The following is a 21,362-nucleotide window of genomic DNA, read 5'->3' on the forward strand; positions in this document are numbered from 1 at the left end:
CAAGGTGCTTACGTCCCACTCCCTCCCGCCATCCCCCCCTCTTCAAAACCCATCCCTTTGTCTCTCCATTCTGAACCTCCATAGGACTATGATTAATCCTAAATTGAAATTTATATAGTTAATTGAGAAATAATTAATAATTTTTTCGCTTTGTACCTTTTTTTTGAATCTAGAATAAGCTTAAATAACTGGTAGGCTGGTTATACCAGCTCCAATCTTATAGCATAGATATAAGATTGTGCACTATGTGTAGACATAAGCATGCTGATCACTCTGAATGTTCAGACCATTGATATTCAGAATCTTGTTAAGATATTTTCTCAACTGATAAAATGTGAAAGTTTGACTGAATCTCATCATTTTGTTTCTGAATTCAATTTTCATATGGATTTTCTGCATGAAAATATAAATCCTGTATTTAAATTGGAATGGATAATGAATTTGATAAATTAAAGTTAATAAACTGGGTCCTGCTTTTCTTGTAGGATAAAATATTGTTTTTGTTCAATGTAAGGATTCAAATTTTGCTAGCATCTTTTAACAGAAAATATGAATTTGGCACTTAAGATGTGAGTAAATTATTCAAGACACCTGAAGGAATTGAAAATGCTGTTAAGAGTTAACTCCCAAGGTGAAGCTATTAGTGCACCTTTTTCTGCAGAAGAGGCATGACTAATCATAGCAGTGGGAAGGTGTGGTATATGTGCAAAGAGTGACTGCAGCTGCAGTAATATCATGTTTGTTTCAAAGCTTGATTGTTTGAAACGTCTTAAGACTGAAATTTATCTAGTGTAGCTTCTACATCTGCTAGCAAGAAGCAGCAAAAAGCTTTAGGGGACTTTTCTGCTGAAAAGGTGAGTTCAATCTTTCATGCTTTGAAATATAGAAATGTTAATGTGGTCAAAACTATATTATCCAAAGTTACCTAGCAATTAAAATTTTCTTAGTTGGTATTCAAAATGTTAATATTGGTGGCAGCTTTTCCGGAAGTATATGCAGAAATGTTATTAATGTTGATATTTTGAAAAAGCTATGTGTTGGGTTGAATGATGCTTTTTGAATATGAATATGCAGGTTTAAGTTTTAGTAACTGATGTGATTGAAGAGGGTGTTGCTGCCAAAAATTGTAATTGTGTCATGTGTTTTGATTTTCTGCTAACCTTGCACAGCTATATTCAATCCATGGGTGTTCTTATCGAGAAAACTTTAAGTTCATCTTATTTTTTGAGAGGTAACTTGTAAATCTAATATCAAGTAAACTCAATTATTACATTCTTATCTGCTTTGAAGTTGCATGTAGCACATCATTACAATAAGCTTTGAGCTTGGCATTTTAATATTAATCACTGTTTATAGGAATGAATAATGCAAGTAAGTCAGAGTTAGAATTATAAGGCATTTCAAATTTTGTAAAATCTAGGAATCCTATTACCAATATTAATGCTAAATATTTACATCAAATATTGTCATTTTTTGGAATTCTCAGTGGTGACGAGAAGCAGAAAAAATAGTTATCTGATATAATCAAGAGTGTGGCCTTATGGAGGACACAGTATTTAGTAGAAATGACACTTCTATTAAAGAGAATAATACAATTGAAAAGAATGTACCAGGAGATGTTGATGAACATCTTCCAGAAATGACATTGATTAGAAATGTTATGCCCTCCATGGAAGAGCTAAATGCAGTTGAAAAAGATTTTTTTAAAAGATTGGAAAAACCTGGAGACAGTGATAAACATCTTCAACGAATGGCATTGAATAGAAATGATAGGCCTTGCACTAAAGAGCAAAGTGTGGTTGAAAAGGATGAATCTAAAAGGCTAGATGAAGTCAAAGCTGTTGAAGATCTTGGAGTTAGTGAAAGAGAGGATGAAGTTGAAGGTGATGAAGATCTTCAAGGAGTTAATGAAAAACAGGAAGAAGAGAGCAAAGTGGGAAAAATATCTACAAAATCAGGTATGCAAAAATTCTTTCTTTTGTATTATTGGAGAATGTACATTTAAAAATAAGTTTACTAAATAATTTTTCGGTGATAGAATTTGAAGAATTCTCATTAGCGCTGAAAATCATCAATGTTCTCCTTACTGGTGGATATTAGGTTCATTTTTACTTGTGGATTATTTATTTAAATATTTCTTAGCATTTTGTTTTCTTTATTGTGAGTGTCCATTTTTGTTTAGTAATTTGATTCTCAACATTGTCTATGTAATGCCCATTATCTTTTTGCTTGATACAACTCAGGTTAGGCACCCAAGAGCTGCAAAAGATTTAGTGTCTAGACTCTTAAGCACAGATTTTGGTAACTTATGGTTCACCAAATCAATTCAAAAAATAAAAGATTCATCCATCCCCATCTTTATCAAACTGAAAAACCGTGTTATGAGATCAGGGTTACACTGGATGATACATCATCTTACTGTAATTGCTTCTTGATCTGTGCTTCAGCTGTTCATTTGCTAAAAAGGGTCATTAACTGTACAGTGTATATCTATTTCTACAATGACTTCAGCCCCTTATCATCAAAAAATGAGCCTTGTCAAAATTCTCTTCCCAAACTCAGGTCCGGGCTCACACCAACCATCAAAAGACACCTTCAAATATAAATTCTTCTAGCCGTACAAACATCCACCTCCTTAGGCTTCTACACAGTCCCAACCTATTTTTATCCCTGGGAACTCCTGGAACCCAAAACAGAGAGAAGGTAAAAAAGCCATAATACCACTAGCAAATAGCGAAATATACAATATTTCCACCAACTACAGCCCCCCAAACTACCATGTTCTCACTATACGAAAGCAACATCAAAGTTTACAATGATGCATACATCGAAACTGTTCACTAGATGAATAAGCAGTATCACCATCACCAAGGAGGGCTGGGATCTTCTCTCACAGAATTCATGAGCACTCTCTCACCTTTATCATTCTCTTCCTCACACAATCACACTAATCTTCTCTTTAGCAATTTCAATGCTAGAACCTGCCTTCATGCCTCACATCACACGGTCATAGAGAACTTCTCCTCTTCTCATGGATAATTCCTTTTCCACTCTCTCAAAAGGCCATGGCAAAACAGAAATTGAATGACACATCTATTTTAACAATAGCAGCGCATGCCAATTTGTCATGACCCCCGCCATGAAAACAATAGTCACACTCTCACACAAGGAATAACATAGTGGTTACATACTGCCAAACATACAAGGGAATAATGTTGTGGCCACATACTTCGAAGTTGATATTACTCAGCAAGCTTTCTAGTATCTGACAACTCTATAATGGTAGCATAAATTTGTAGGCATGGAAAGATCTGATATTTTTATCGTGACGGTACATGTCAATTCTCAGTCTTGTGAATCCTGTCAAACTCTCTGCATTCGGAAATAATAGTTTGCAATGAAGAGGAAAAGATAATGGAATCAGAAAAGGGTAAGCAAGTCATAACCCCCATCTGACATCCCAATGCAAGGGAATAGGAAACTACCTTATTTCATAAAGGGGGATAATCTGAATATCAAGTGTATGTAGTTTGCCCCTCAGCAAGTGGTCAAGAGAAAACATTGTGTAAAGGACAGATTAGCCATCACGATTTGTTAAGGCAACAAGCTAGTTAAGAGAGCAGTGATTATGATATAAGAGGAGACACCATCTTTATAGGGAAAGGTCCACTCAAATAGCACACCCTTTCAGCGATGGAGGAAGGTATAATAAGAAAGAAGAACAGATTGATATGGGATATGAACTGGGGACTTAGTTGATCACAACAAGGATCATCATTGAAGGAGATCAAGGAAAAAGACTTTAAGTCTGCATCGAAGAAGAAATCAGAATTAAATACTATCAATATCAGAACAGAAGATTGGTATGCTGTATCTTACTTATTATCATATGCTTGTTTACATTTATGTTATGTTACGCCTGCATTCTATCAGGAATAATGAGAATATATATATAACTGTAATACGAGTTATTATATTTATTCGGGTATGAATACGTACATATAAAGAAGTATGTCAATAAGATTTGCATTTGTTAATAATAGGGAGATCAGATTTATCCTTAATTGCATTTATGTACACATGCATTCATAATAAATGAAACCTTTTATATTAATGGCCTAGTCTTTAATCATTCGCTATTGCCTTCGAGAGAATAGGTGTGTGTGTGTAGGGAGAGGCGGAGTAAATCCTCACAAGATGGGTAACCCCAAGATGGGGTATGGATAGAGTCCTAAAACCTTGAGGGAGCTACTTGTAGACTGGTTTCCAAGTTCCCTATGACAGTAAATCCCCGTCCTCCGTTAGGGTTAGGAAAGAAGTAAGGATGGGGCCTAAATATAAAAAATTATTGATTGTACTATGAATAATTAATTGTTCTCTATTTTCAATAATCTGATTGAAGGCATGATAAGTGATGATGATGTATGTTTAATTATGGGAAACAGGCTTAATCCTAGTAGGGGACATTACAATTGGTATCAAAGCATAATCCTGCCTTCCTACGGGACAAAACTACAAAACTGCCATACAATTAGAGTTAATTATTCACCCCCTTCATAAGTAAATAAATAATAGATAAGCCAATATTTCTCTTCAATATGTGGGTAACTTTCAAATGAATACTTCATGCCTTACAAATGTATGCTTCCTACCTTGCGAAAATTTGTGATTTCTAAATTTATGCTACATAACTTGTGTGTATTCACACCTTACATGTATTTCTGCTTCATTGGCTTCATGCCTTACATCTTCATGTGTATATTTAATGCCTTACATGCATTTATGATTCATACCCCGCATCTATTCATTGAGTATATGTTTCATGCTTTATGTAATTTCATATGCTTCAAATATATTTATAGGCCTTGAATGTATTAAAGTGTATGTTCATATATTTGTATGTATGCTTCATGGCTATGTGTACTCATATGTGTACCTTATGCCTTATGTGTATTCACATAGGCGTTTCACACCTTATGTGTATCTATATGTATGATTTATGTTGTGCATGTATTCATTTGTATGACTCATGCTGTACGTATATTCATTCTTTACAAGTTTCATGCCTTGCAATGTATATGATTCATCCTCTATGTGTATTTATGTACATGCTTTCAATCCAATAAATTTGCCTGTTGATGAGTACAATAAGTTTTCCTATAAATAGGAAAGGAAATGTATTTTTCAATAAACCCTTGACAAGCAATAGAAACCAAAAAGCATCAATCCAATTATTGAAACAAACAACCAAAACAAATTGAATTTTCACTCATCATCAAAAGATCGTAATTTGGCATATGAATTCAAAACTCCATATCAAACTCCTTTGTTCACAAATCATAGGGCATGTGGACTCTTGGTTTCAAGTTTCTAACTATCTTTAACTCACAATCGCTTGATGATAAAAGTAGAATAGGTCAGTGATGTTACCATTCAACTCCTCCTCTCTTGGAAGAAAGATTATACATAAGGTTTGTGGTGCATTTTAATCACATTGGAGGCATCAAAGAAAAATCTATAAAACAGTGCAAGGATTAGACCCACCGAATCAGCTTTTTGCAGCTATGAATGATGCCAAAAAGATATTGATTTTCAGACTAATGCTATGCAAGATGAATTTGTTACTTTTCTCTAAGGATGAGAGAAAACTTGTCTTGAACCACAATCCTTCCTAGTTGTCAACTCGGGGTTTTTGTTGATATTGGGAAATTCAAGTACGTAAATCAAAAGGATAGTGGACAAGAATTGACCTCATTCTTAAGAAAATGTTATAAATCCTATGACCCTAAAAGACTATGATGGTGGGAGTGAGGCATGCATACTAGCCACAATTGATTGGGACCATTGTAATCCTAAGAACATATTAGTACAAGCTTGCTTGAGGTCAAGCAAATTTTGGGTAGGGCGAACTGTCATGACCTCCGCCATGACATCAATAGTCACACCCTCCCATAAGGAATAACATAGCCGCTACTTACAAGAGAATAATGTTGTGTCCACATAATTCGAAGTTGATATTACTCAACAAGTTTTCTGGTATCTGACAACTCTATAATGGTAGCATGAATTTGTAGGCATGGAAAAATCTGATATTTTTATCATGATGGTACATGCTAGTTCTCAGTCTTGTGAATCCTGTCAAACTCTCTACATTCGGAAATAACAATTTGCCTTCAATATTCGCGTCATCGGATCTCGTAGTCATCAAAGCAATTCTTCCAATAATCTTCAACTGATTCCTTTTCTCTGTAGCGCCTGTCGTAGGCTCTCTTCACCAGATTGTCGTGATCAAAGCATTTCCCTGGGAAATTTTCTTGTAGGCCATAGGAGGCTAACTCAGCAAGGGATTCTTCGGCATGAGCTGGATTCTTCAAATGGACATCGAGGTTACCTAAAATCATAGGGAAGACGAATCTAGACTGCTTCTTGTCTCTGAGTAAACTGTTCACCGGACGTGCCTGCCTTGCAACTTCCAAAAGAACTATTTTATCGGTTGGGTATCGTGGAATTCGGAAAGGAGCGCCCTCAAAGCCAACTATTCAGATGTAGGAGAATCTTGGGAACTGAATGAACCAGGCGCCATACCTTTGTACCAAAATGGTAGCTTGCTCTGAAAGCCTTATGTGTAGTCCCCCTTGCATCAACCTGACCAGGCGTATTGTGAAGGCGTCATTGACACGCTCATACTGACCAACTGCATAGGCAGGGCTGTTCTTTTCCCTTTGAGCTATGTCCTGATAGTGTAATTGCGGATAACAATCATATACCTTTACTTGATTGGGCCCATTCCCAATTTCACCCTTCATGATTAAACCTGGCAGTGGCTGGTTTCTGGCGAACATATAGACTAGATAGGATGTCATGGTAAAGTACTTTTTCTCCTCAAGTTCGACCAACTGGGTATGGATGTTGTCACTTATGATCTGGGCCCAGTCGAACTTGGATTTCCTAGCGAAGACCTGCTCTGTAAAATAGAACATCCACTCTTCAAAATAGTTAGATTGGGGGAGTCCCATAACCCTGCTGAGCAATGTGACCATATCTCCATGCTCATTGTGAAAGTCGCTTTTGGGGGTCTTTTTCCCAATTCTAATGCTTGGAGGTCTTCTCTCCTTGTACCACTCCTCATTTATCAATGTTCTACATTTGGCAGGGTTCATATCATACGCCACTTGCGCTTCATCTATAGTTGTTGCTATGGGGTTGTTCAGGAAGGGGATTTCAAATGCGTCGCCAATGGCTTCAAGAGTGAAGTCAACAAGGACCATATTCTCAAGGAGTACCAATCTGGTGTTTGGTTGGTAATGCTAGGTAGCCTCTACTACCAGCTCATAATTTTGCACTGACGGGGGAAATCCTGCTGCCTAGGAGATACCACTTTCCATCATCCACCTAGGCCTGCCATAGGCATTATGGGAGAATACTCTGTTTCTGAAATCTTGAATATCAATGTGGCCCAGGTCAGTATCACCTACATTTTCCCATATACTTTGAACTTTTGATTCCCTCAATCCTCCTCTCTGATATTGATATTTCATCTTTTCGACTTTGTGAGAGATGTCTGATTTGGATGCTCGGGACGTTTTGGCTGCACCAGGTGTCTTTGAGGACTCTACCGCAGATTTAGGCATCTATCTTGCACAATCGGACGTGGATTACGAGACGAGATAAAGGAAACAAAACGGATTAGATAAAATGGATACGTTAGCACACAAGGATTAATTTGAAACCCGAATTTTGAAGAAAGCACGATACTTGAGCGAAAAAGCTTGATTAATTTGAACATGAACATTATGAAGCTCTTTGATAACAAATTTACTTATTTGGCTGCGGTTCAAGGACTTCGGTGATTTCAACTGCTAAATTTGCACTTAGACATTTTAAGATCAATTTTCAAAAATGGATGAGGCTTAAATATTCCCTAAGTTTGAAAAATGCGTTTTTGGTTAACTCCTAGGAACAGACTCTGATTTCAATTGCTTTGCTTGATGCCTTTTGAATGGGAAAAGATGCGGTTTACGGATTTAATCATTTAATCAATTTTGCACAAACACATCTATCCAATTTTGCATATATTTTAAACGATTCTAAGAGAGACAAAGCAAACTTACTTGGCGAAATAAATGGTGTCAATCCGCACAATCTAGCTTGCAGGATTGATTTCCTTTGAAATTTGAAAATGCCCCTCTTATGCCCTATGCTTTTGAAAAGACAAATGCACAACTTGCAAATTTGGAATGGGAGGGTTCTGCAATTTCAAATTTCAACGGTTAACTTTGTGTCTCTTATTTCGCGCCTAGGTTTGGAGGAAAATGCAATTTTGAAGACTTGGATTTAGCAACTTACCTTGGTTGGAATTCGGTGATTTACTTCTGCATGATTTTACCTTGGGCATTTTGTGTGTTTTGTTCTCTTCCAACAAACTATTAAACTTTTGTGCGATTACCTTTAAAAAATGGGTTTGTGGTGTTTTGCACTTCGCAGAGTTCATAAACTTCGCGATTCTACTTTACGCAATCTCCAGCGAATGAGGGAAATTTTGGTGACTTTGTGTTTTATGCAAATGATATAAACTTTGAGACTTTGCCCTCACGCGAACTTCGGCAAATGGAGAGGGTTTGAAAACCATTTATTGCGTGATTTACCTCATAGCGCGAACTTCGGCATTTGGAGTCTCTTTTTTTTTACTTCATCGAAAATCGCGATTTCCTCTTGGACTGTAAATTTCGGAGTTTGGAGAGCTATTTCAAACTTTTCATTTCTTTCACTTACCCTTTATAATGCGATTTTGCCTTAGATGGCGAATTTCAGGAAAATAGGACATTCTACAAGTTTTTAAACTTTCACATCTTACCCAAAAATCGCGATTTTGGGGGTTCTTTTCAAACTTCGGCGTTTTTGCACTTTTTGCAAACTTTATATCGCGATTTTACCTTATAATGTGAGCTTCGGCGTTTGGGGTCTGTTTTTAACCTTTTCAAAAATCGCGATTTTGCCTTATGGCACGATTTCGGGGTTTTGGGTTGCTTTTCAAACCTTTTAACTTTCTTTCACTTACCCTCCATAGTGCGATTTTCGGGGTTTTGGGTTGCTTTGAAAACTTTGGAGATATTTCACACTTTTACGCCTTGTGGGCAAATTTCGGCGATTTGGGCACTTTTGAAAAGTAAAAGTAATTTTGACATCTTTCCTCCTTATGGTGAATTTCAGGGTTTCTAGGCACTTTGCAAACTTACTAATTCCTACATTTTAAACCTTCTAATGCAAATTTCAGGATTTTTAGGGGGTCTTGAAAACTTTAAAACTCTTTGCATTTTACCCTTGATTGGCGAAAATCGGGATTTTCACCCATTTTGCAAACTTTTAGAAACTCTTGTAATTTTCCCCCTTAGTGCGAAGTTCGGGATTTTGGGAGGTTTTGTCATTTTTTGACACTTTAACAATTTTTTCTCCCTTCTATATCCTTTGGCGAAAATCGGCACTTTGGGTCCTTCTGCGACCTTTAGACGTTTCATTTTTTTATTTGGGGGATTTTGCAAGCTTCTACCATTCCTTACCTAACTTAGGCGATTTTACAAGTTTAAACGATCTCTAGGAATTTTAACGCCCAAACGTTAAACTCACCTTGCGGATTCTCAGGCTTCCGCTCATGACATCATCATCTCCTGGACTAACTACGGGCACGCTCAAAAAGATGCAAGACACCCTGCGCAGGACTCAACAGGGTGAAGGCGGAAAGACCAAAAAAGAAGAGGGGCTCCCTGTCGGTGACAGGGAGCATGTGCAACACACAACAGATATGATTGAAGAAATGTGAGGAATTTGAGCCATAAAGCCAAATTCACTCCTGTCCCTTCCAAGGGTACAGAAGCGAATTCTCTTGAATCCTCCATCTTTCCTCTAATTTGCATCAAACTTATGCTCCAAAGCATTGATTGAGGTGGAAATAACTTAGATATACCCTTAGACAAGCATTTGAATGGATTGTGATTACAAAATATTAAGAATTTGAGCAGTTAAGCCAAATTCGCTCCCGTCCCTTCCAAAGGTACAAGAGCAAATTTCATTGGGGGGTCATGTACCTTGCCAAGGTACTCAAGCGAACTTTTTAAGGATTGTGCTTTGATCCCAAATTTGAGCAAGGAAACCTTTAGGATGCCTTCCTAGCATGGACCAAGGTTAAAGCAACGTGAATGAAGGTGAAGAATGGGCAAATGATCAACATCCAAGCCTAATACTCCTAATTCACTCATGTACCTTACAAAGGTACAGGAGCGAACCTCTTTGAAAGACTTCACTTTTCGCTTAAATCATTGAATGATTCTTGTTTTGAGCAGATTTGAGAGCAAATTGACATGATTGTGATGAAGGAAGGATTCAAAAGTCAAGTTTAAGGTGATTTGAAAGGAAATGAGAGATGGATTGTGCCAAAGAAGAAATTTGCTCATGTACCTTCCAAGGGCACATGAGCGAATTACATCAAGAGGAAAGTCCTTTGCTAATAAGAAGTTTTGAAGGTCTTCTTAAAGGTGATTCTAGTGTTCAAAGTCAAACAATCCTAAGCTTCCTAAAAACCATGAAATTTGAGTGTGCCTTCATCAAATAAGTAAGAAAAAACTTGAGACAACTCCTAGTTTGCTCATGTACCTCTCAAAGGTATAGGAGCGAATTTCTCCAAGACACATGAGAAACACCTATGCTGGACGAATTGCTCTTCCCAAGCTCTTTTCTAGGATTGAAATGACTTATCCATGCCTCGAGGAAACACAATTATGAAGTTTGAAGCCTTGAAGAGTGAGTGATCATGAGAAATTGAGTAAAATGCTAAATTCGCTCATGTACCTTCCAAAGGTATAGGAGCGAATTCTTTCAAAGTCTATATCTTGCTTCTAGTTTGGGTAGAATCCCTGCTCCAAGGGCTTTGCCTAAGGAAATAAGACCCTATCCACACTTTGGATCATGGTTTGAGCTAATGAAAGTGAGAAAGGACAAAGAATTTGAGCATAAATGCCAAATTCGCTCCTATACCTCTCAAAGGGACAGGAATGAATTACCAAAGAGACTATGTACCTTGTCAAGGCACCAAAGCAAAACCTACTCTTAAGCCTTTTGGGGGTCAAAATGATGGTACCTTCACATGAGAAGGATCCAATCTAAGGCTATAATGACAAGGAGAAGGTAATAACTAGATTGAACAAGGAGAATGAACGTGCCCTTTCCTCCCAACTTCATGCAAAATTGGCTCAAATACTTTCTTGTTGATGGTTTGAAGTGAGAAATACCATGCTAGGATGAATATATCATGTGTACTTAACACCATCTTTTGTTTGTTTTATAGATTAACAAGATCAAGTTGGAGGGAGATTAGGCAAAGACAAGGTGGACCTCTTCAAGTTTCATCATAATCAAGGACATCTTAAGTGCATAGAAGAAGACTCAAAGTGCTAAAGACTTAAAGTGTTTAACAATTATAAGCAATAGAGAAAGCTATCTTCAAGATCCTCATTGTATCACATTGAGAGATCACGAGATGTCAAAAGGAGATCATACAAACACTTCAAGGTGAGATAAGCTACTAGAGAAGAAGGATGACTTGATCATGAAGAAGCTTCATCAAACACAAGAGAGTCAAGGAAAGGTACATCATTCATCAAGTAGATCAAGGACGAAGGAGGATCAACCAAGGTCAGTGCAGCGGTATGTTGAAGAAGTAGATAGTTTCAAAAGAGTTAATCAAAGTCCTCTTCTCATCATCATCGCATTGAGTATCAAGAGATATTGCTCAACGTTCCTTGACCAAACACAAACGCAAGACAAGGTGGCATCCCAGTCACTGTTCCTCCAATTAGAAAGGTCCAAATCAGCATGTCCAGATTTAGTGAACCATGCTTATACATGAAGGCACAAACTCCGATGTACCTACCTCGGTTTCCTATTGGTTCACAAACATTGAATGTAATTTTCTCATTGGCTAAGAGAGTTTGTTGTAACAAACCCTAATTAGGGTTTTCATTGTAAAATCTCGGCCATTGATCTCAAATTGATCTGAGCCATTGAATTGTATTGAGAGCATTATAAAAGGCTCAAGCTCTTCATTTGTAAGAGAGAATAGCTAATAGTAGTCAATAGTTAAAAGTCAGCAAATAGCTAATAGTGAGTTAATAGTCAGTAGATAGTCTTAAGAGAATAGAATAGAAGTTAAAGTAGAGTAGGAAGAGAAGGCAAAGATTGTTGCCAAACATGGATGTAAAGAACAATTGATTTCATTGAAGTTATGGTGAATTTGATTTGTTACTTCAACAATTCGCATGGTATTTGCTTCTCAATTTTCTTTCATGTAATTAGATTTGAGTGGAGGAAATTGTTGAATGTATTCATGTGGAATCCGCTTAGTCCATACCACTAGCCTCTTGCTGCTTGTAACTGCGCCTTGTGTGGTCAACTGGAATGTTATGAGCTTAACTTTGAAATCGTTCTACACTCATTGCTTATGCATTAACTTGAATGGTGATCAATGTTTGATGGTATTGTTTCAAACATCTTAGAAACGTCCTTAGAAGATTGCACTGAGCTTGTGTCAAATTGTTTATTTTGATGGTGAGACCTCGCTCTGTAGGATTCGATCTAATCATTCACTCATCTTCCTACATTCTTAGGATTAGAATAGATTCTCTTAATCCTTCGTCCTTTGCCATTTTTCCAATTCAGTTAGTCTAGGACAAAGAGCATCGCCCAATTGAAATATCAGATGACTCGAGTTCCAACAAATCAAGCATTCAAGCAATCGAATGTAAGTCACCTTTGTGAATTCTAGCATTATCACATCACACCAACAGAGCTTATCCACACGCAGTGACCCTACATTCAGGAACCTTGGAGTCGTCTCGAATGATCCTTACGCTAATCTTCAACATCCGAGAGATTTTGTTCAAGAGAGGATAAGATACTTAAGGTATTTTATTCTGTGTTCGCATGTGCGAAAGAAACACATCAACACGATCATCTATGAGAATAAAGTTGCCTTGTAAGGACACCTGTCCTTTCTACACTTATATTTTCAGTTTTGTGTGGTTTGTCATTTTGTCAAACACTTGGCATGTATTTATCTTTAGGATTGATATTCTAAGTTTTTTTTTGTTTTAGAAGTTTAGAGTTTGTGTTTGATATTTGTTCTCAATGCCAAATCATAGATAAACACATATAACTGATAAACAATAACATGGGAAACAAATGATGAAGGAACACACCATAAATTTATGATCTCTCCTTGAACAACAATGGAAAATAAATAGATATCAGATCTGATATAGGTTTGATATTACTACAACAGCGAATGAGTTCCTTCAGATATGAGGGTTATAATTAATCAAAGATATTTCACACATACCTGAATGCATAAATAGAAGCCCATTATCAAGTGGAAAGCACAACTGCCTCAAATAGTGACCAAATATGAAGTAGTTGGCTGATATAGGTAGCAAATGGCTCTTGAAATTCTGATATATAAAGCTGACCTCCAAACCTTGGCTGAACAATGCCAAACTCTACCAAAATATGCTAAATCCTTCTTCAAAATTCTCCTCCAAATCCTGTGCACAACTTAGCAATGAAATACTAACAAAACCTTGCTCAATCAAATCAAAACCTGCTGCTAACACTGTTCACATCACTGTAGCATCACTGTTCACGTTCATATTCATGCACTGTTCATGGTACTGTTCACGACACTGTTCATTTCACTGCAAATAGGTCCAAACTATAGATTCATACAACCTCCAATCTGCACATTAGCTCCATCATTGGATCCAAAACTCTGTGAATAAGCTCAGTAGTGAATTCTAAATGAGTCAACCTCTCAAGTAGAGCTGGGTTTTTGTCAAACCTACAAATTCCCAAGGGTTTTCGTCCTAGGGCATAAAAAACCTAAAAGCCAGAAGCTCCCAAATTCTCCAAGAGAAAATAATAAACCAAGCATGATGAAAGTGAACTCTTAAGAGTTTTTTATAGCTTTCCTAGGAGAGCTCACACACTTTTCCAGCGAATGTGTGATAAATAGATATTTTTTTCTTTTTAATATTCAAGTCTCCAAGTACTTTTAATGAAAGGGAACTTTTAATTTTTAAATAACTTTTCCCTTTACTTAAGTTCCCCCATTAATAAAGTTAAATATTTAATTTAACTTTATAACTTAACTTTATTGTTAAATAAATTAACAATCGCAAGCGATTATTAAAATCTCTAGTCAAAATCAACACTATCATCAACAAGATATTATTCATGAGTTCTTTGTGGATCCAAACTTGACACAGCTAATTTACTATAAATAGTAAGTATCCCAAAAACACATTGTAACACCTTAGAATTGCCTGCGACTAAAATTGTCTAGGCCAAATATCCTCAATATCCCTTAAATGTCCTAGTTAGCCTACGAAACCATGGAGAAATAGGCTAATGACAACCTCATACAACATGTGCTAGAAAGGGGACATTATAGTCTGCCCTTCCCAAAATTGCTTGCCCTCAAGCAATTCCAATGTAGCCCCAAGATCACTATGATGAATCAAATTGAAACTGAGTATGATCATGTTGTGACGTTTTCACACATCGCCTCATTGCAAATGGGGACCCCCACTTTTTTTTGCTTTCTAGGGTATTTGTTAGGTCTTTAAGCTATTTTCCTTTCATTTGAAGAAGCTTAGTTTGTTAGGAACTGATCAAGTTTAGGCTCTCTTAGTTGGATGACATGAGATACAACACCTCCTTTGCCCAACCAAGCTGCCGACCTGCCTCTCCTAGCATTGCCAGTGGTTCCCTAAGCCTGATCGCTTCCCATCCATCTCTTTCACTCCTCCCCTCTTATCCATTCCCTTCCATCTTTCCATCTCATTCCCTCTTCATCCCACATCCCTTCCATCTTCTCTCTTTTCCTCTCACCACCTTCCACTTCCATTGCCTTCTATCTTTTCACTTCCTTCCACCCCTCTATGCCTACACCTACACCTCTTTATCTTCCCCATTTCCTTTCACCTATCACTCCCTACCTATCCTAACCTCATCCCATTCTCCTTACCCGTTTATTTCCTTAACTACCTTCCTTTCTATCCTATACTAACCCATCCCTTAATACCCCTCATAACCCTCCTTGCTACCCTATCATAACCCCTATTCTATCCTATCTCGCACCTCTCACTTACCACATTACCCCCTTATTCCCTTCATCCTACCCATCCACTATTTATACTAACCTACATATCATGTTTTCCTACCCCTATCCTACCCCCTACACCCTACATCCAACCTCTTATTATTTTATTAAACCCCCATAACCTCGTAGCTCCTAACCTACCCCTCTTATCCTAACTTTACCTTGCAACACCCCTTTCTTATACCTCTTGTATCCTTTCCTGCATACCCCCGTGGCTCTTTCTTACCACACCCCGTTACTTCTTCTTACCCCGTGACTTCCCTTTATAACTCCCTCCTTGCCACGGTGTCACCTCTCATCCCACCCCCTTACATCCTAAACCTTCCTTCAGCGCTTCATCTACCACGTAGCATACTTAGGCCCCACCACAAAATTTTACATGGAGAATTCAATTTTTTTTTAAGAACTCTCTTTGCTAGGCCCTGTTGTGATGTTTTCACACATTGTCCCATTTCAAACAGGGACCCCCTATTCTTGCTTTCTATGTTGCTTAGTTTAGGGTTTTGGCAGCATAGTTGAGTTCCAGTGCCCGAGTCTCAAAATTTTAATCATGCCTAATTGTCATTTAGGGTTTTTAGTTATGGGATCGAGTACGTAATTGTTAGATGTCTGAGTGATCCTAAATTTTGTCTAAGCCCTTTGAGTGTTAACATGTTTTTGAACATCCTCGTTGGTGATATTTAAGTGCCTACGTGTTTTAGGGCCTTTAGGAGTTGTTTTCTCACTCCTAGGAGGTTATTCAAGTCCAATTTGCACTTTATCTCGATAGGTTTCCTTTTGTTTCACTCAAATTTTGGTGAATTTGCCTAAATTCTAATGTTTTTTAATGAAATTTTAAGTGTCTAGATGATTTTGAGTGGTTAAATAATTAAATTCTTCATGAAAATCCATGTTCTAAGGGTCAAAATGTGAAAACTCCTCATGGGAGGTGCTTTTCCCCCATATTTCCGATGACCCGTGATTTTCCCCCACTCAAAATCCTGATGGGAGAAGAATTTCCACTGGATTTATGATGGACCTCTTTTTTCCCCCATTTAGTTTCTTGATGCAGGGCGATTTTCCACTAGGATGACATAAATTTAACTAAGTGTTGGGAAATCCTCTAGATGACCCACGTTTTTCCACTGGCAGTGCAGATGACTTTAATGTAGATAAAATTCACGTCCCTGATGATGATCAAATTTTCACTAGTGCCAATAATGATCAAATTTTTGAGGATTTTAATGCGGATAATGATTCCAGACATGAGGCGAATTTCCACCAGTCCAAGTATTGATGATTTTGGATCCGGATGGCTATCTAGACAGGGGTCGATTTTCCCCCAAAGTGTTTTGAGTTGAATGATGAAATTTAAGTTGGAATTTTCACTCTAGACTTAAATCGGTTTTCCCTAGAGGTGTTTTTATGCAAGTTTGATGAAATTTTATTGGGATTTTTATCCCAGTAAGGGGTGATTTTCCCCACAAGTGCAATTTAATGATTTTAATAAGTTTTTCATTGGGATTTATATCCCAATATGGGGCAAATTTCCCCCCAAGAGGGCTAAAGTGATTTAAATTTTGAAAATAGGTCAGCCCCAAATTTAATTAATTTTGTGATTGCCAATGATTATTTAAAAATAAAAAATAATTAATAAATGATTTGCAATAAACATTAAATGATTTACACTTCTAGAAGCAAATCGATTTTCCCCAGGCAAGTATAAAGAGCAAAGTTTTATCCCACATTGCTTGTGTGGTGAAAACTCAAGGCAAAAACATGTTTCAAAAGAGGAGGCCAGCATTAAAATAATATTATATTTGCCAAGTGTGATTGCTAAGTTGCTGATTTGGGTGAATTTCTTTAGCTAGGCGATTTTGGTGAAGAGTCAACTTGACACATTTGGAGCTAGAAATTGATTTTGTTGTCTATTTTCTGCCCAATCAGACCCGGGTGATTTTATTTGGCAGCCATTGGAGTAAGCTTGAGGGCAAATTTTCAGACGGGCGATTTTTGTAAGGTGGTGCCATTTGTGGAGGAGGGCGATTTTGTTTGGGAGGTCAAACTCCCCCATTTTTGAGAGATTCCCTTCATGTTGGTGGATTGCCATTGCTGTTGCTTTCTGTTATAACCTTCAGATCTGCATATTTTCATCATTGTTGAAGCTTATTTGACCTCCATTGTTGGCTGGGAGCTCATTTTCAGACTTAGTTTTTATTGCCTAGCTAATCCATACTAAGGCGATTTTGAAGACATTTTAGAGCATTTTTAGAGCTTATTAGTGCTGTTGTAGATTTGAGACACCATTATTGCAGGCTGTCCTCAAAAAAAAATTCATTTCCAGCCACTTCCCAACTTTGGCGATTTCACTTAGAAGGCATTTTTATGCCATTTTGGGGTCACATTCTGGGTTTATCATCATAATTTAGGGTGCTGTTAAGTCTGAAACTTTTATTTTCAGACTTGTCTTCAGAAAAACTTTCTTTTACCAGCCCTACATTCACAGCCGGAATTGATTGTTTTCACTTTGGGAAGATTGTTTTCATCAAACTTTTGCATTCTAGGTGGCTGCAACATGATTTTAGTGATCGATCTTAAGTGTTGCAGGTTGTCTTCAGACTTATTGGCAGCCATTTGAGGACTTGGAAGGGTGTCTTTATACATTTTTTAGTGAAAATCAAACTTTTCACACCTTTCCTAGTTCATTTCCAGATTTAGTATACTCCTATGACCTATATTTTCAAGAAATTTTCTGAGTATGCTAGTATCTTCAGACTTAGTTAAGTCTGAAAATAATAATTTCAAGAGTTTCATGAGGGTTTTGACCCAATTCTTATCACATTTATGTTCTATTTTCAGAATTTGTTAGGAATTTGGATATAATCTCTTATTTTCATCCCTAAAAATTGTCTAAATCGGTAGAAATCATAACTTATCTAATTCTGAAATAGTTATCAAGAAGATTTTCCAAAGCTACTAATTTCTAGCTTTGTATAGGTGCAATGTTGAAGTCTGGAATTAGCATTCGGAAGGAACAACAGAAGATAGTTGAGAGTGGATTCTATCTAGAATCCAAGATGTCTTCCAGATGGAAAGAGATTACGGATACAAATATGCATTTCCTAAACATGGACTTGATGTGGTAGCGGATGTTCGGAATTGGAAATCAGATTCCCACCCCTACCTATGCGAATATTATGAAGAATGACATCTATCAGGCCGTTGGATTTCCGCAATCCATACAGTGCAGCGAGTTGATCCTGGAGTGCGCAAGATGTTACGATCCTCTCTCCTGAATGATCAAGACTCCCAAGGGTGTGACCATTGCTTACCTTGCTAAGGATGTGATTGCTGAGGTGTTTGGAATTCCATGCAGTGCAGACATGATAGACAAAACAAAAGATGAATATGAAGCGAAGTATAAGGAAAAGACGGATGCATACAAGACTATAGTGAACAAAGAATGGATGATCGAACCTAGACCTCATCATTCCAAAGCTCCCAAGACACTCATGTGCATAGATTTGAAAGAACATAGCGACTTGGTATTCCTACTAAACCTATGATGGGGATGTCTCAAGGTGCAATATATCATGGATGGATGTTCTATTTTATCCAGGATTGTTTGAAAGGAATAGTGATCAATTGGTCGAAAATCATAAGTGACAATTTGGATTTTTAGCTGAGGAATGTGGAGAGATCCAAGTCATTCACCATGACTTCTTAGCTGGACTATATACTTGCATGATTTGTTACTTATAAAGGATTGATATGCAAAGGTGAAGTCGGGAATGGACAAGGGCAATACACAAGTAATGAATGCTATCCACAGTTGAATATGTATAGAGTTGAAGATTACAAGAGGGTGAATGATGCATTCACCATGTACATTACAACGATGTTGCAAGGCGAAATCTACAAGAGGTTGTCCAAGGAGGCAACGAAGCTGATTGAGCAATACGGATCTTGGTATATCTAGTTTCCCACTTTCACATACCTTAGGATTCATGGATTTCAATTCAAACCATACAGGCTTCCTAGGTATCCTACAAATAGAATAATCATATTGGAGGTGGTGAGGCAGCTTCTGGCTTCTGGAATATGATTCTATCTAGAAGGATAAACATAGAATGGGGATGACATTTCCTATTGTCATAGGAAAGACGTTGGAGGTTTGCCATTCCGCCGTTGCAGCTAACACAGTGATTGAAGAACTTGCATTTTATCACCTCGGAATGCACAAGAAGAGAGAAGGGTTTGATCCACATAAGAAAGTTGGAAGGATCAGAGGAGATAGATTCATACACAAGGTGGACATTGAAGATTATTGGGCTAACCTGATGGACGAGCAAGCAGTGAAGAGAAGAATGTGGTCCAGAATATCTGCGGATTTCATGAGAAGGTGTGAACTCTTTCTCATTCCTGATCAAGTGTTGGATGATCAATATCATACCCATCCACAATGTGAGGATGAGATGAAGGCTATCCTATTGCCCAATTGGTCAGAGCCAGAAGTAACAGATTTGAGTGTGTTGATGAGAGAAGTCTTGAGTTTCTCTCGAGGATGGGTAGATAGACAGATGAACAGGTTAGTTGATATGGGTGTTGTCTTCACATATGATAAGATGAAGCAGGCGGACTCCTTTTCTGAGGATGATCAGAGGACAATCAATGACATAAGGATTCATGTAGATGAGAGTCAAGCTCCAAAACGAAGGAAGAATACACCAGGAGAAGTCAAGGATAGAGGGAAGAAAATTGAAGATGTAAATAAGAAGCAAAAACCTAGCATTCCTTCGCCTCCCCTCAGTGTCTCATCAATCAAGGAAATTGATATGCCAGAGCAGAATAAAGATTTTGAGCAATGCTCAAACACAGTGATATTACCGGAAAATACTCAGGAGTTGCATGCCATAGCCACATCCACTCCACCAAATGAAGATGATGATCAGCCGGGGTCTCCCACTATCCTTTTAGAGGTTAGCTTGGGGAAGAATGTGTATGATTTGACTAAGGATAATGATGATGGTGATGATGTTATCTCAGCATTAAAGGAACTCAATAGAGAGATGTGTCTTGATGATGGGATGGAGATGACTGATATTCCTGATTGGCTAATGAAGAGCACGGAGAAGAGTGAGAAAATGGTAGAGGCGCAACCAATTGATGATACTGATGATTACTTAGCTAGGAGCAATAAGGATAAGGAACCTAAAAGGGCTAAGATTCTTTTGAACATTGCTAGAGAGGAGATAGGAATGCAGATTGCGAAGGTTGTTCCCATTGGAGATATTACAAGAGATGCGGCTACTCCCATGGATTTCCATATTACCTCATTTTACCTCGGACGAACTACGAAGGAGCAAGAATTTCAGGAACTTGGTGACACAGTTCGAGTGATCAATGCAAGAATGGATAGGTAGATTGAGAAGAAAAAGAAATATAAGGAAGATAATATCAAACTTAAGCAATACATTGTAGGAATGAGGCACGAGAATCCCGCCCTCATTTCTCCTATTGTGATTGATCGTGTACTACATGTAGATTATGAGGCAGTGAGAGATATAGTCTCGGAATTGGGAAAATGGATTGAAGATGTGAAGAGGCAGGCGGATGACTTCCTTACTCACTTCGTCTAGGCATTTGACAAGACAACGACACTCATATTCGGGATTCAATATTTGGAAGGAGTTTGGGAAGAATTCCAATCCATTCAAGAGAAGACTATTACCTGCCTCAGAGTATTGAAGAGAATTCCTATGTACATGTTGATCAAGGAAAAAATCGTGCATGATGGAGACAGTTATGATTTCCATGGATGGTATTGTTCATTGGCCATGAAGAAATCTACTTATGAGCACGCACAAAAGGATTGTGTAAAGATGGAAGGATCAATTCATGAGATATAGTCAAAGATCCTTGCATCTATTGAGGAGTTATTGGGAGTAGATATCAGTGAGGCCAATGGTTTACACTTAGCAGAGTTGAAGGATCAGATGAAGTTCATGTACTTCAATCAGTTGAACTCTTTGAAGAAGAGTTAGATGGATGATTTGGTCTCCTTGTTGATTCATGTCCACAATTCGCAGAAGCTTATGCCAAATTGGGAGAACACTTTAGATGCTTGCTCGAATGCTTTGGACATAATTGATTTGCAGTAGGATGCCTTGCCCAACAT

General features: G+C 37.7%; 1 protein-coding gene across 5 annotated transcripts in view; it reads left to right on the top strand.

Moving 5' to 3' along the window:
- The first annotated feature begins 455 nt into the window (after positions 1–455).
- The window catches only part of LOC131037540 (endoribonuclease Dicer homolog 3), a 100,061-nt gene continuing 79,154 nt past the window's right edge, over positions 456–21,362 (top strand). For 2 of the 5 annotated variants that reach the window (XM_057969729.2, XM_057969730.2), the window contains exons 1-3: positions 457–854; positions 1,075–1,231; positions 1,487–1,958. In XM_057969729.2, coding sequence (XP_057825712.2) covers positions 1,541–1,958 — 418 coding nt within the window. In that variant the 5' untranslated portion in view covers positions 457–854; positions 1,075–1,231; positions 1,487–1,540. Of the gene's footprint in view, positions 855–877; positions 1,232–1,486; positions 1,959–21,362 lie in introns of those variants that run through there. The other 3 variants (XM_057969726.2, XM_057969731.2, XM_059207404.1) reach the window with 3 other exon arrangements.

The sequence above is a fragment of the Cryptomeria japonica genome, chromosome 6 (genome assembly GCF_030272615.1).
Source record: "Cryptomeria japonica chromosome 6, Sugi_1.0, whole genome shotgun sequence".
Classification (NCBI taxonomy): Eukaryota; Viridiplantae; Streptophyta; class Pinopsida; order Cupressales; family Cupressaceae; genus Cryptomeria; species Cryptomeria japonica.